Genomic DNA, 17,197 nt, shown 5'->3' with positions numbered 1-17,197 from the left:
TTAACAGCATCCATGTAATCCAATTACTGTTGCTAGTAGTAAGGAAAACCTGAAAATCACTGAACTGCCTTGAGGTTTTGTGGTTGAACTCAATCCTGAACTGCCTACCTTATAATTTAGTCTAAAATGTATTATTCCTAAAAAGACACACTTCTAATTTATCAAAGAGAAGTTGTCTCTAAGCTCTTGCACACCATAAACCTGCCAGAGGACTATCGCTGAATATATTGGTAACAAAGTCTTGGAAAGGTTCAAGAGCATTACATAATTGGAAGGACATCAGGGGCTGGCTGGACTGGGGGCAGGGGGGTATCTGCCTTCTGGGCCAGTCCCATAGTGGGCTACCTTGGACTGGGTTACTGGGCCACCTACATTTGCAAATGTTCATAATAGGCTGCTCTTTAACTTTCATTAAGGAACTTGCCTTGAAAGCCATTGCTGTTTTAAATTTACCCTGCATATTGGCGACTTGCAGAATCCGCAGGTTAATACATTTGGAGTAGTATGGAATAATATACCATCCACTGAGAATAAGACCTGAACATCTATTGTGCATCTATTGTGGTTTAAAGATTCATATTGAAGAAATTACAGGTAAAGGGGAGGTATATGGTGAAGGGAAGGAATAAAAGGGGGTGGGGAGAGGCTATATATAGGCAAAATAATTATTTTGAAAACTGCCAGAAGATGGGAATGAAAAATATTTTAATGGTACCAAGGTCTCCATGTTTTGTGAAAGGTAGGAACTTTGTTAGCCTCTCCGCATTTTTTAGAGAAGATTTCTCAAAGTTTAGACAGACCTAAACAAGTAATTGTGACTGCGTAGCTAGGAGATTAAAGCATTTCTGACTTAAATCATTAATATAAACTCAATCAATTATGGGATTGAGGAACTATAATCTTCTAAAATAGAATAATCAGGAAAAATCAATAAAACAAAACCATATACTCAGAGGGTAATTACAGTAAGTGACTTTTATAATAATTTGTGACATGAAATAATATATTAAACCATTAAATAGAGGCTATCAATAAACTGACCTAATTCCGCTAATGATAGGGCTGAAACCTCTAACTTTTTAGCTAAACACATGTTGGAAATATTATTCATAGCTCCAAAATCAATCGAAGAGTAATCAGATATTGCACAAACTCCTTACATTAATAAATAGAAATTAGCATTATTTTCTTATCATTAGGAGAGGTAAGCACCAAGTTGCCTATGTGAATCCCCTCAAATTCATATAGGTACTGGAGTTCCAGACTTCTTTGGGCAGCCGCATACAAGGTGTGACATTTAACCACAGTACATACAAAGGTCTAATGAGCACCTGCTGTCTTTTTGTTTGGGAGGAAGTCTTGAAGATGCCAATTGCATAGGTTTCTCTGAACTAGATAGGGCAAATGGTTTGTAGACAGCTGATCAGTGACAGAACTGACATTGGTGCGGCAGGTGCAGTGCATCGGGGCCCATGGAGATAATGAAGCTCACTGCATGGCAGATGCAGAGGGTTGGAACTAGCGAGCTGTGGGCCCCGGCTCCCTCCTCCCCGCTTCCCTGCACTGAGGCCCACAGCTCACTAGTTCCGCCTCTGCAACTGATATAGCAGTAAGAGATTTGAGGAACGTTTCAGATATTTTTCTTGCTTAATGCTGGTTCAGCATAGCTGTATGTTCAGGGTTATATAAAAGACCAAGGGGTAAATGTATTAAAGTGCGGATTTTGCAAGTCGACAATATTCGGCGACCTTGCAGGGGAAATTTAAAACGGCAATGGCTTTAAAGGCAAGTTTTGCCTTTAAAGCCATTGCTGTTTTAAACTTTGGCACATTTTCATCCTTCTTTATACATGCACTCATCTCACAATCCTAAAGCAACCATCTCCTGATCCAGTCTCTCTCTTCCCCTTTGACTCCAAACTACTTGAGTGACTTATGTACAACTGCCTGTCTTACTTTCTCTCCTCTCACTCACTTCTCAACTCTCTGCAATCCAGCTTCTACCCCCAACATTCCACTGAGACTGCACTCACAAAAATGATCAATGACATCTCTCCTGATTTTGACACTGCTGATCACCTTCTTCTGATAACTAATATATTAAGGTTAAATAGCTATAATAAATCCATGTAGTTGTATGTTATTTTACCCGAGTAATTGCTATATACTCCAATAGCTAAGAAATATTTCCTGGACACTATGCCGCATTCTAAACCTGCACTGTTATATTTATCAGTTAACTATCTGATAACAGTGCAGGTTTAGAATATGGCATGGTGTCAGCAAAGGATAGCTTATCTATTGGATCATATAGCAATTAAGCGGGTAAAATAATATACATCTACAAGGATTTATTATAGCTATTTAACCTTAATATATTAGTTACCAGGTGTAACATGGTTACCAAATTTAAGTCATGGTAACACACAGCATCAGTATAACTATTAGCACTCAACAATTACCAATACGTTGGAATTGGATGTTAGCAGTCCACTCCATTACTGCAAAGATTTATAGTGCTATAAATGTGATTCTACTGGTAATTATATGTATGAAAGAGAATCTTCTTACAAAAGATTATTATAGTCTTAAATATAAGGGGGATCATACCTGTCCTTAAAAATTATGCAGCCTTATATTACCTAAATAAGTGATTGTTACTGGATATAAACAATCCATACTATATATATCATCACTCTTACACTAATTATCTTTATAATATGTGGATAGTTAGCAAATAAACTATATTGAATAATTTAGAGTAATTTAGAGCTCCCAGGGTACGACTGTTTAATTCACTACACTTCACACATTTTAAATATTTAGTTGAATTTATTATCTTTGGATTGTAATAAAATTATATTTTAATTCTAAATAAAGTTGTGTTTTTATGTAATACTCGATTGTGTATAAAATACCTGAAATTATTTTACTCTCTGCTTGTGCATCACATAATAACACTTGGTTCATTTCCTTTATAAATTTATATTGGTTAGGTGGTATCACCTCCCTGACTGTTGTATATTAGTCTATATAATAAAGTTAAGAAATATCAACTGTTATAAAAACAGAATATTGCGAATTGGGAGCTAACAGTATAAACAAACCCTGTTCTAACATTAAGAAATCCTGTGTGGTGGTATCACTTTTTGTTTCAAGATACTCGTTTTAATCAGCCTTGATCATGACAGACTAATGAAAGGAAAATGGTACATTTAAGCTGATTAGTTAAATCTCTTCAACTTGTGCTTACCTGTGGCTTCAACAATGCCCTCAAGTATTACAATAATTTCAAACTGCTCCCGCTTTAATGACTCTGCAGACATCTCCCAGAAGGGACTGTGATCATTGATGAAATGACAGATGATCTGAGGTTCCACAAGGAACAGACGATCCTCTCCAGTATCATAACCAAGGTTAATCTCCGATTGCTCCAATGGGATAAACTCCCCTTCCTTTGTCTGTCTGGATTTGATAAGTTTAGCTCTTATTTTAGCATCTACCATGTGACTATCCCGTAGATCTCCAATTCTGAACATCAAGCATAGCTTTTCATCTCTGTGGGATACCACACACTTCTTACTGAAGATCAATGTCTGGGCTCTCTTTTTAGGCCGAGAAATCTTTACAAACATACAGCCCACCATGAGCGCATCAATCACTGATCCAATTATGGACTGAGCCATAAGCAATATTACACCCTCTGGGCAATAGGCAGTTACCATCCTGGTGCCATAGCCAATTGTCCTTTGACTTTCCACAGAGAAGAGTAAGGCAGAAAGAAAGGAGTCGACATTGTCAATACAAGGCTTCCACTCAGGATCTCCAATATGATTCACGTCATCTCTAAGCAAGGCGTCCACAAAATAAATAACTCCAAAAGAGACCCAGGTGACCATGTAACATAACATGAATACAAAAATGAACCAGCGATATTTTAGATCCACAATGGTGGTGAAAATATCTGACAAAAACCTCTTCTTTTCCTCAATGCGTCCAAGGTTGACCCTACACTTTCCATCCTTGGTGACATACCTCTGACGTGTTTGACGATTAGTGAGATTAAAAAGCTGACGGTCATCATACATGAGCTTGCAACGCATCCGGTGTGATTTTGTGGTGGCTGGAGCTGAGACAACAGACCGAGTTGGGGTTTTACTTCGCATAGGAATATTTGGAACACTGAGGGCATGTCTAGGATACCACTTTGAACTGACTTCTCGCATGGGTGTTTCCTGCTTGGCAGCTCGTTGGTAGCGGGGTAAGACCTCGGTGTTAATAGTCACACTAGGCCTATGCTTGGCAATTGGTGGGTCAGCAACAGTGTTTGTTTGTTCTATGGCACTGAATCTCCTATGACGAGCTTCCCTGATACTGTGGGTGTAAGACAATGGGATAAAGTTTGAAATGATGCCACCTTTTTTGGGTGGAGTGAATTCTGATTTCTGATGGTAATCTTCACAGGATGTGACAGAGACCACCATTGTTTCAGGCTGTAAGAGAGTAATAAAAAAATGTAAATAAGCATATACAGCATTTTCATATTGTTTGCTTAGAACATATTTTTTAACATCTGAATTCTATATGGCCTCACTACCTATAAAGAGGACTTACAACCTGTCCGTTTTTATCAAATTAGACATTTACAAACTATTTTTATTTTCTTTTTAATATAGCTACATTTTGCAATTGGCACAGTTTGTCTGATGGAACTGTGTTTAAATTTGCTCCCTGTAAATAAATGAGACTATAAGCTATGCTTGAATTAAATCATCCTGGGCATTATATTCCTTTTCCTGATGAACACCTCATTGTTCTTTGCTCTGAGACCAGAAATTGTTAGAACATGTGCACAAAAACAATTATGTCGCTGGGCACAGGCAATGAAAGTCAATCATGCAAAATAAGCAGTTGGGAAGTACATTTGTATTTGTATATATACGCTTAATTGTACATTCCACACATAACAAAGAGAATGCACATAAGACACCTTCCTTACAGCTTGTTTTAATTGTCTCTTAAAAATACTCTGCATAAACTTTTGTTGGATTGTGGGTCCAGCGTGAATGGCACATGGTGGAATATGTAAAAAGTTTTAAAAAAAGCCCAGCCTACTGCCACTAGATTCACATACCTCATTAACTTCAGCGTTTCGTCATTTATGCCATAGATTAATAATGAGAGTTAGGGAACATCAGAGGCTAGATTTACTAAAAAGCATTTTTTTGTCATTTTTAAAATGCCGTACATCATCATCGGTTTAGTGCTCCAAACTGACGGTTTTTCTATATGGCGGCTTGAGGCTGAAATGTCAAACCGCCAGCAATGTGTGGCGGTTTCAAAACACCTAAGACACCAGCGTTTAAGTTAAAATCACTGGCGGTTTTGCCACAAACAACCAGAAAAACAGCCAGATAAAAGGCAGGTTTTTTTTTAGACCTGCTGAGGATAGGCTAGATCAGGGGGTGGAAAACTTTTTTGATCAGAATGCCGGCTAAAATCGAGTTAAGCCCAAGTGTGCCAGTTGGGTATATATATATATATATATATATATATATATATATATATATGTACAATACCAACAATTTGGTGCGCTCAAGTCAAATATAGTAGATAGGGACACGCCTCCTGACGAAGTCCTAAGGGATGAAACGTGTAGAGGTGATCGTGGAGACTCTCTGATTTCGAGCTGCTTCAAATAGTGCCGTTCGTATGGGAATATCAGAATTGAGCTGTTGTACTATTTATGCCTGAATACCTTTACCATCTGGTACGTGCTATTTTAATGTTTGGAATAAAACATTTTACTTGGATAATACACTATGGAAGCGCCCCTGTTTTTTTGATACTATATATATATATATATATATATATATATATATATATATATATATGTATGTGTATGTATATATATATATATATATATATATATATATATATATATATGTATATATACAGAGCTGCCTACAGAAATTCAGGGCCCCGGTACTGCAACTTCATATAGTTGAGCGCAAAACTGTGAGTGCTCGTACAAATGGGGGCCGTGGCAGTGCATCATTGGGGGCGTGTCTAGCAGGTGAAAAGCACTAGCCCACCCTCTTACAGAAAAATGCATTACTCACACATCCCCTTTCTGCTCAGCAGCTTTGCTCACATATGTCCCCTCTGCCCACATGCTTTAATCACACGTGCCTCCCTCTGTCCACATGCTTTAATCACACGTGCCTCCCTCTGTCCACATGCTTTAATCACACTTGCCCCCTCTCTGCACAGCAGCTATAGTCACACATGCCCCCTCTCTGCCCAGCACCTTTAGTCACACATGCACCCTCTCCAGCACTTTTAGTCTCACATGCCCTCGCTCCAGCACCTTTAGTCACACATGCTCCTCTCCATCACATTTAGTCACAAATGCCCCCTCTCCAGCACACCTTCTTCTTAACTTATTCTCTACTGCACAGCACACAGGACGGTAAGATATTCAGCAGCCCGCCCGCACTGAGTACCATGTGACCGCTACAGTCACATGACCTGGTGTCTGAAGGTACCAGAGCTGAAGGGGATTTAGCTACTACCGACCCCCCCTGCCCTCACAGTACTTCTGAAACATTTTTTTAAACAAAAAAATAGGTCTCCCATGGGGATCGGGCCCCCCAGGCAGGTCTGGGCCCGGGTAATTTGTAGCCGCGCCCCCTCATATTAACAGTAATGGGACCAGCAAAAAAAACATTATGCCGCACAGTAGTGCCCCAGTTCACATCATGCCTCATAATTGTGCCCCCAATTCATCTTCTGCCTCATAGTTGTGCCCTCAATTTATATCATGCCTCATAGATGTTGCCCACAATTCATGTTATGCCACATAGTTGTTCCCACAATTCCTACTATGCCACATAGCTGTGCCCCCAATTCATATCATGACACATAGCTGTGCCCCTAATTCATACTAGGCCACAGTTGCCCCCAGAAATTCATAGTATGCCACAGTTGCCCCCAGAAATTCATAGTATGCCACAGTTGCCTCCAGAAATTCATGGTATGCCACAGTTGCCCCCAGAAATTCATAGTATGCCACAGTTGCCCCCAGAAATTCATAGTATGCCACTGTTGCCCCCAGAAATTCATAGTATGCCACAGTTGCCCCCAGAAATTCATAGTATGCCACTGTTGCCCCAGAAATTCATAGTATGCCACTGTTGCCCCCAGAAAGTCATAGTATACCAAGTATATGTTCCCCTCAATTTGCTGCTCTTACTTACCTTTGGAGACTCGTCTTCCTCCAGAAACCCGGGAGCTGCTTCAATAAAACAGCCGGTGATGGCTGAAACAGAGCTTCTGCGCATGTGCAGAAGCTTCGATTCGGCCGTCATCGGCTGCTTTACATCAGCTTCAGCGCCGGGCTGCCAGACAAAAGTGGTCAGCGTGCCACGTATGGCACATGTGCCGGGAGTTGCCGACCCCTGGGCAAGATAGCTCAAAAAGCAAGTTGTTTGAGCTATCTTGCTATTCAGAACATAAGAGGAGGCACCATTGACTTATGAATTATGGGGCAATCATTATTTTTGATTATGGGAAAAAAATACATTTATAATTAACCTATGGGGTCAAATTTATTTTTTACTTATATTTAGTGGCAAAATTATTGTTCATTATATTAAGGGGGCAATACTCTTTGATTGCTAACTCAAGCAATAATTATTTATGTCAGCAACGTTTATTTTTTCATGGTGGTGGCATCATTTATACTACACACGTGGCACTAAAAGTGTCAGCATGCACTTGCACCCAATTCTCCTGATGGCCCCCACTCTGCAGAGTTTCCTGTTACGGTGTGATCAGCCCAACATGTCATAGCCTTGTTTTAGTTGCGGCTTTTGGATGCCATGCTGTTCATCCTCCCTCCTCTAGCTTTAGCCAGACCAGGCTGTGAGTGTTGGTGCTAGATTTAATTTGGGAGGGAGCTCCACCAGTTTTATTTATTTTGGGTTTATTTTAAAAAAAAAATTAAATAGTTTTCAAATGTCATCATCATCATCATCATCATCTACATCGTCATCATGATCTTCAAGTTGACATTGTCTAGGACGCGGCTGCATCAAGCTACACTTAAATCTTGATGGACTTTAAGGGGTATATTTACTAAATGGCGGGTTTGAAAAAGTGGAGATGTTGCCTATAGCAACTAATCAGATTCTAGCTATCATTAATTTAGTGCAGCCTACAAAATGAAAGCTAGAATCTGATTGGTTGCTATAGGCAACATCTCCACTTTTTCAAACCCGCCGTTTAGTAAATCTAGCCCTAAGTGTACATTGACAGGGCTACAATTCTACACACTATTTTGCATTCCACATATCATAAAATACATGCAACTCAAAATTTTGCAATCTACATTTTGCATGTATTTTCTTCCACAAAATTGCATGCAACTCTAAATCAGGCCCATTATATTTATTTAGGGTATTTTTTTGTATTTTTGTTGACAGCTCCACTTCAAGCAACAATATTTCAGGAAGTCATATTGTGGGTCTACTGTAGAACACAAACTAGTTAAGGTTCCTTACCATCCCTGTTATCATAGAAGTACCCTGTTTGGCCACAATGGCCATTAATTATTTTCATATTGCAACATTAGTTTTTACCAAAAATACCAGAAGTTTGAGAACTCAATGCTAACTAGGTAGCTGGGCGTTTAGAGATCTATTGATTAATATGCGATGATAAGGCTGATTAAAACATAACTGCTGCAATTTATCAATAAAATATCACTATGACAGGTGAGTGATACACAGCTGCCCCAGCGATACTCATGAGGAGCATTAAGGGCTAGCCAGTTCACGCACGTGGAGTGGAACTGAAAGCCAAGAGCCTTAACAATATTAAAAAATAAAAAATATGTAAAAACCATTCACCACCGAAAAAATTCTTTATTAAAGATAAATCTTTTACTGCCATGTTTCTTGTTGAACATGTTTTCCCATACTTTGCTATGATCTTTTGATGTGTCCTATCGCAGGTGAAAACACCCATTTTTTGCCTGTGATAAATATGCACCCAAAACACGTTGAATCTTAGGGGTATAAAGTGCAGGTTTGAAAAAGTGGAGATATTGTCTATAGTAACCAATCAGATTCTAGCTTTCATTTATTAAGTGCATTCTACAAAATGACAGCTAGAATCTGATTGGTTGATATAGGCAACATCTCCACTTTTTCAAATCCGCACTTTAGTAAATATACCCCTAAGATTCAACCCACAGTTTAGTAAATTTACCCCTTAGAATGGACATGTTATAACACACTGACTAGCTGCTAGTTTGTAGAATGTACTAAATAAATGATAACTAGAGTCTAATTGGTTGCTATAGGCAACATCTCCACTTTTTCAAACCCACAGTTTGATAAATTTACCCCTAGGAGTGAGTTTCACTTTTAAGCGTCTATACACATGTGGTCCAATTCTATCTAATATACACGATACATTGTAATGTGATTAATGGTGATATATCCAATTTAAAATGTCATTCAAAGCTCACAAAGTTATCAGCACTACAAAATAATGCTGGTACCATAAGTTTATCAAAGAAGAATGTATGCTTTAACATCTGAAAAGGAACCTTTACTTTACTTTTTGAGGGAATGTCCCATATCTGCTGGTGTCTGTAGGTGCCCTGGGTAAGTAGGCTAGCATGTGCTTCCCTGTAGGAGTCTGAACTGGAGGAATGGAGTTTCTTCTGATTCGTGGGTCATCTACTTTCAGCCTGTTCTCATTAACATGATTCAGCACACAGGGACCGTTGTCCTGCTGAAAATTCATGCTGCTGCTTGGAACAGCCAGTGCCATTGTAGTTCAGATGATGACCGTCTAGGTTTATTCAAGAGCATAGCACCCACTCTCTTTGATCCTATAATGATAGACAAGAGTAGTGATTAATGAGAAGATAATCACTCAGTGCCACACAAAGACTCTAGGATATATATGCACTAGACAATCCATTAGTGTACATACAAAAAGACCATGCAATCACCTCAAATAATTAACTCTGTCTCTTACATCGACTAAAATATGCATTTTAGTACCGGTGCAAAATTCACAAGTGAGGGTGATCAACACTTGCCTACTTAAAATAGATCACGCATTGAGGGGAGAGAAGTGTGGCATGGGACAGATGTGGGTATATCATTTCAATGCCCCGTTAATGATAAGCACAATATTGTTTCTTATATTAAATCCTTGATCTTCATCCGAAAGTAAATGTTAATTTTCTGGGGTTATTTATGGTTATGGCATAAAGTTCAATAAAAAAACATCTGATAAAAGTCTGTAAGTAAGGGCTGGTGTGTCATGCCATGTGACGGTCGGTGTAGAAACAGTTTGGTAGATGAAAATCAAGGTGAGGAACCACTATCAGAAAATATAAAGTGCAATCATGCCAACACTGCTCATTGAAAGGATGAGTTAGTAAAAAGTTATACCAGCAGTAAGGCAGGAAAACCAGAAGGTTATAAAAATGCTTGAGACGCCAGGAGCAACATCCCCACACTGACAACATGCAAAACATTCATTAAAAATAATTTTTTGAACACAAAATGGTTAATCAACTTTATTGTAAATACGTGAGTCTGTTCTTTTAGTGTTGTGTATTACATCTCTGTTTCTTCTATGTTTAACTCTAAGAGCAGAGGTGCAACCCCTCGAGAAACAATGAATACAATGGGCTAGATTTACTAAGCTGCGGGTTTGAAAAAGTGGGGATGTTGCCTATAGCAACCAATCAGATTCTAGCTGTCATTTTGTAGAAGGTACTAAAAATGAAAGCTAGAATCTGATTGGTTGCTATAGGCAACATCCCCACTTTTTCAAACCCGCAGCTTAGTAAATCTAGCCCAATATCTCCAAAAGGAAAGAAAAGAGAGTCTCTTAATGGGGGCACACTAAACACACTTAGTGTGCCCCCATTAAGAGACCTTTTGTTCTTTCCTTTTGGAGATATAACATGCAAAACATGAAACACTACTGGCAATCCAGTTAGAGATGGGAATTTAATTTATGTAAATTTAACATGAATAATACATATATTAAACATAGTAATTGCACAATGGTTCATGCTGTTTAAATCTGTTTTCACATAACACTTCATATGATTTTCCACCTATAAAACTGTTGTTTTTGAAGAACAATATTTAAAATATAATAGGATTGTATTACGATTATGTCCAATGGTTATGTCGTGTTGGAGAAGGAGAATCGTTATTCTTATAAAATAAGTCACAATTTAAAGGTCACTTTATATAACATTCTCACGCATCACTCACTTCAAACTACATTTTGCAATTCGGAAATCCATAACTAGGTAGAACTGTTGTGCTATATAGAGCTGTGACTAGAAATGATAACGCCCGTTGCAAGAAAAAAAACTGACTTCTCCTTGCCCTCATGTTTAACCAAATTAACCAAAATATTAATTTCCCTGCGTCCCCCTTTCAGATTGGCACACAGTGCAGTTGCACTTCTTGCTCAGCCATAGTTATACACTGATAAGAACAACTGTGCCAGAGAAATCTTTAGTTCCTTATTATCAGGAGTTAATAGGATTACTAGCTAAGCATTCTGGTAAATAATTGCAGAACACAGAAAGCGTCAATAAATACCTCTGCATTCATTTAGACAGTAATGTTCATTTACAAAAGTGCAAATGTACATCACAAATGCTGTTTTGTGATTTCACTCACCTACTCTTGCTCAATTGATCGATCTTTGAAGCTCATTTACAGTTGGACCTGTGTCTGTTTTTCTTGTTGTTCTACTAGAGAGGAGGAACAGGGTCAGGTAGGAATGCGCAAGTATAGGCCAAGTACAGTGCGTGCTCATGTAATTGTGATACAATTAGATATGGACGGATCTGCAGATATGCTTTTCAGGACTCTTGATTGCTAGAGGGCTGGTGAAAATATGTGCAATGATGATGATTATCAGCAGTACTGTCTAGTCGCTTCTGGTTGACTGGTTACATCTTGACCTCTGAATAGCACTTAGATAATCATTAGTGGCTATATCATATAAAGGTGGGCCCATTTATTTACATTACTAATTGACATTTTTATTTGTACTACTGCAAAAATGAAGACTTTAATTTCATTACCGGCTACCCTATATCTATCTTTCCAAATAATGTACCTTGTCCATGAATGAAAGGAGGAGAGGCTTCATTTTACTGGTACTCTGGTCACTGGAAGCCTGATCTGCTGCTCGAGAATCACTTTAACTGACAGCTCTCCATGTAGCTGATCATTGGTTGGAGAATAAATAAGCTGGTACTAACACTGATGTGAGGATACCACCCTTATCTGGGATGGCAGTTACACTCTGTGGGATTCAACTCACTCGAGTAGACCAGAGTATATCCAAAATAAGGCTTTATCATCCTGGGTAATGGTAATTTCCTTTGCCCGGCATAATCTCCAGATTCATCCAGTTTTAGGGAGTTATAGTTGTTCATGGCTCACATTTCTTTTAACTACTCTGATAGGCTTCTTCTGGGTGCTGTGTAGCCCGTGTTGTGCTGTATCTACAAGGCTCTTGGACTGCAACCGCGTGCGTCCTTTGCAGCCTTCCCAGTTCTTGCAACACTGGGCTGCGTGACCACACTGCTTGTCACCAATTGTGAGGATATCACCCTTAGCTCGGATGGCAGTTACCCACTGTGGGATTCAACTCACTCAAGTAGACCAGAGTATATCCAAAATAATTCTTTATTACAACAGCACAACACCACAAGACTTTCATAAGATTCAGGATAAATGGTAGTATATACCCTCCAGCAGCCTCTTGCAGTCATCACTCCAAAGTAATAATCTCAGTCTTTTTCAGGGACTTATCCTCCTGCAATATCATCACTAGCGTTTAGCTAGACAGTTATCATGTCCCCCAGCCTGGGTTACTGGATCACACACACCCCCTTTTTGCTGATGCCTTGTACACCAGGATCCTCCAAGCTAGAATCGCTCAATTAGCTATTTGGCTGGATACACTAAACAAAGTGTTACAATATAACATCAAGGAATGACACCATGCTTGCGTGAAACAAGACATTTGACACATTGTATCTGCAGCATTATACAATCTGAGTCTGTGATACATTTTGATACAATAACATTTATACTGTTACATGTTAATACATTTCACATTGCTATTTCAGCCAGTATATTACTGTGGAGGCACATTGCATATCATCGAGAAGATCTAACTTAATTACCTCTCAGATTACCTGTTGACCTAGCTAATTAACGTGGGCTGCCAGCTACATATGTCAAGTTACTCAGACATTGTTCTGATTACAAACCAGGTCTGCGCCACACCTCATAACAATGGGCATTTGAGACAAATGGTAATTACCCTAGCTAACAGAAGCAAAATGACTTCTGCTGTCCTGTTATTTTCACACAATTTGGAAATATTCTTTCTATTTCTAATACATACAATATTGCAGGTAATAGCAATGCAAAATGTACCTAATAACAGGAGATAATAATATACATAATACACTGATGCTCTGGTGTATATACTTAGACTGGGCCAAGGATTAAAAAGTACATTAAACCGTGAGAAACGGGTGATGAACAAAAAGTTCTCAGTCTAGTAGCACCCCGTTTCGTAACAACTGATAAGAACTATCACACACTTATATTTCTGTACACCCATCATGGCCTGGTTATCAATTTGTATATATATAGGATATACTCAGGGGCAAAGGAACGAAAATTTTCATGGGGGGCAAAAAGCCAAGCACTACTTACTATAGGGTTTGAAGCCCCTTTTTCTTGCGTTTGTATATCTACAGTCACTGTTACAACTGTTGTAAAACGAGATAATACCAAAGACTGCCAATCCTATGTTAATTTTTGTCAGTGTTTTAGGGGTAGGCCAAAAGTTTATTTATTAAATAAATATTAATATCAATATTAATTACCAAGTAGTACAATAGCTGTTAGAAAGATAGATAAATTAAATTGTTCATCTTAAAAATTAACATTTTTAATAATCATTAACCTAGTTTTTATTCGTACTTCGTTGGCAGCCTAATCTCATTTGATTGGGAGTATTTTAAAATCTATAGTCATTGCCTCATTGATTATCGTATGTGATATCAATTTAAATTGCTATATCTCATGTTTGTTACTGGACGCACCGCACAAAATTCAGGATAAAAGTAAAGAGAATAGTTCTCAGGGCCGTATTTCCGACTGGGCACGATGGGCAGGTGCCCGGGGGCCCAGCAGACAAGGGGGCCCGAGGCAGGATTCCTATAAAAAAAACAAAAAAACCCTTACCTGTTGCGGTCACCTGAAAGTTTAGTTCAGGTGGCGATCCGGCTCCCTCCCTGGTCCCCTCTTCCGAGCTGCACTCGCAGTGAATGTCAGGCGTGATGATGTCACATTAGCAAACTATTAAAACGTAGCCTTTACGGTTGAACATGTTCGAGCTGTCTCGAACATGTTCTAACCCCGCTTGATCATGTTCGAACCTGCACATTTTCCAGTTTTACAAATTCAACTAACCGGTTTGAAACGTCTAAACAATTCTGATCATCTCTAGTACTGTGTACTGTAATTCTACCCTTTTCAATAAACAGATTGCAGTCATATATTATGTATGACACAGCAACATTATAAATGTGTGAACTATTCTTTATAGGAAACAAAGGGTTGATTTTTAACAGTATATAACTTTGACAGAACAGCTGTTTTGCTTTCCACACCTGAATTGACACGTCTGAGGTGGACTCAGATCAACCAAGCTATCGACAAGTTATGTGCTAAGTAAATCACCCTTAAACTTCAAATGTACAGTTTACTAGCCATTTTATACATTTCTATTTAAACCTACAATATGTTCCCTCATACATCATGTCTACTGCTCAGAAGATGGGAAAAAAATCTTCAAAGCAGATGCAAAACATCAATATCGCTTCCTGATTACCCATGACCACTTTCTCTCACGTTGCAGTCAACTCCTTATGACAGCCTGCATGGTAAAAGTATGTTTGTTGTTGTAAAATATAATGCTATAAAGCAGATAAAAAGTAATGTAAAACACATGGTATTGGAAACAAATACTTAACTATCCATTTGTACAGACATACTAGACAAGAGAGCACATAATATGCATAAAAGCCATTTGTTAAAATAATAGCCAACATCTGTGCTTCAGTGTCTAAGCCGCCTTTTACTGGAGAGAGCTTCTTCATTAACACAGAACAGCACTCTGTAAATGACGCATGAATAATCTATGCAGAAAGAGAACAGGTTTAGGGCCTGGATTATGAAGGTCTGTAATCCCCAACAAATGAGGCCTGGAGCTCATCAGAAGCTAAGATTACTTTACAGATAAGAGAGGGAAACCATTGCTTACCAATGGCAGCCCATTCAGAATGACAGTGATTTCCTTCTGTACTTTTCTTATGGATTTAATGTAAGATGCCATGTTTTTTTCCTTAGAGGTGCATTTTGCTATTTATAGAGTATAATTTATAACAGGTTATGTCTAGGCTGGATTCACAAGCGCATGGCAATGACCATAATTTGTAAATATCTGACATAATACAGAATAACTATATGCAATTGCGTAAATATTTATATAATACACAAGTGATGCTAATATATGTATAAACACCTGTAAATAATAGTATAATATGTGACGTAAGTATAAACACCTGCTAAGCGTCAGTATCTCTGGGAATCATTATAAAATATTGGCAACTATGCAAATCTGCATGAATTAATAGTTTTTTAATTCATTCTGGGTTTACCTGAAAAGAGGACACAGACTTGTTTAATATTATCCTACAGTTGATGATAGTGTAAGGGATGTGTTACTAAGATAATCCTTTCTATTCCTGTCCAGGGCTTCCACTCAGCTCTATCCGTGGCCTCTCTGCTGACCCACATTATCCCTCAGTCACCCTCTTCACACACAGCCAGCTGTGTCAAATGAAATGGCTTGTTTTGTGATCGGATAAATCTCCACTTCACTTGATTAGAGTTATTGCAGGAAGCTCTCCTTCCAACACCAGTCACATGGAGCTATTCCACAAGCAGACATAATTGTCTCAGGACCATTTGTCTGTACATTGTTTATAAAAGATTCACCAACAATGTCACATAACCTGTTGCTGTATTCTTTATATCATAACCAGACATCAATGCATCACCAAGACAAATTCTTCCCCATGACACTTTCTGGTGAAAATTTGCTTGACACTAAGTGTCACCAGTGCATTTTGTGGGTAACAAAGCACACCCCACACTTTTAGCACTTTATGGGAAACTGGACAAGTCAGGCAATACAGAACCTCATTTAGAATTGTAAGTCCATTTGTAATGTGAAATACACATCTCTGTACGGTGCACGTGTATCAAAATGTGTCCGTATTTAGTTTGAGTGTATTTTAGACTTCTTTGCCCCTAGGTGCAGAACAGAGGAAAACAATTTTAAGATGAATATAGTGAAGGTGTATTCATATAAATGTAGCATGCCCCCTAGAAGTGCAACTTACTGACACCCAGGGGCAGACCTAGACTTTATTTTTAGAGGGGGTGATTTTGCATAATAACACCCCTCCTTCATTCTGATTGGCCGGCCCCTCCCACCCACCCGCAATTGGCCCCACCTCCTCCCATTTTGATCGGCAGCATTTTTATAGTAATTCAAAGTTAGGTTTGTGCTGCTGGGGGGGTGGGGCGATTGCCCCGATCGCTCTTCCTGGATCCGCCACTGCTGACACCAGGCACGCTTCTTAGGAGGAGTATCTGTTGTGGGTGCTGGAGGCCTGGTTTAGAAATGCATGTAAATGATGATGATGATGATGATGACACTGGCAGCACTATCTAGCCAATTCGGATTGGCTGTCTGTACAGAGTTCCTCCTCACATGGAACAATTGAGGTGGAAACTGCTTTGAAGACCAGAGCCCTCCTCCATCAGACACCACAGTAGGTAGGAACATGGGGTTAGGAGTGGCTTGGGAAACACTTGACAAGGGGACAGTAGTGGGGGAGCAAGTGTTAAGGTGAGAGTGGGGAGGACATATGTCACATATGCTCACACATGCTCACATTGGCCCACTAAATTAATTATAATCCTCTACATCCAGTATTGATTTTGCAGGGAGAGGGAAGTTATAAAAATAATTTCTATATG

The 17,197-nt window shown here is 38.9% G+C and overlaps 1 protein-coding gene across 1 annotated transcript in view; it reads right to left on the bottom strand.

The window, feature by feature from the left end:
- The window catches only part of LOC142107678 (G protein-activated inward rectifier potassium channel 4-like), a 63,110-nt gene that overhangs the window by 24,336 nt on the left and 21,577 nt on the right, over positions 1 to 17,197 (bottom strand). The window contains exons 2-3 of the mRNA XM_075191248.1: positions 9,627 to 9,903; positions 3,253 to 4,492 (exon numbers count right to left, since the gene is read on the bottom strand). Coding sequence (XP_075047349.1) covers positions 3,253 to 4,492; positions 9,627 to 9,842 — 1,456 coding nt within the window. The 5' untranslated portion in view covers positions 9,843 to 9,903. The remainder of the gene's footprint in view (positions 1 to 3,252; positions 4,493 to 9,626; positions 9,904 to 17,197) is intronic.

This window comes from Mixophyes fleayi, chromosome 11 (assembly GCF_038048845.1).
Source record: "Mixophyes fleayi isolate aMixFle1 chromosome 11, aMixFle1.hap1, whole genome shotgun sequence".
Classification (NCBI taxonomy): Eukaryota; Metazoa; Chordata; class Amphibia; order Anura; family Limnodynastidae; genus Mixophyes; species Mixophyes fleayi.
Note: the sequence above shows the minus strand (reverse complement) of the source record. Positions and strands in the feature narration are given on the sequence as shown.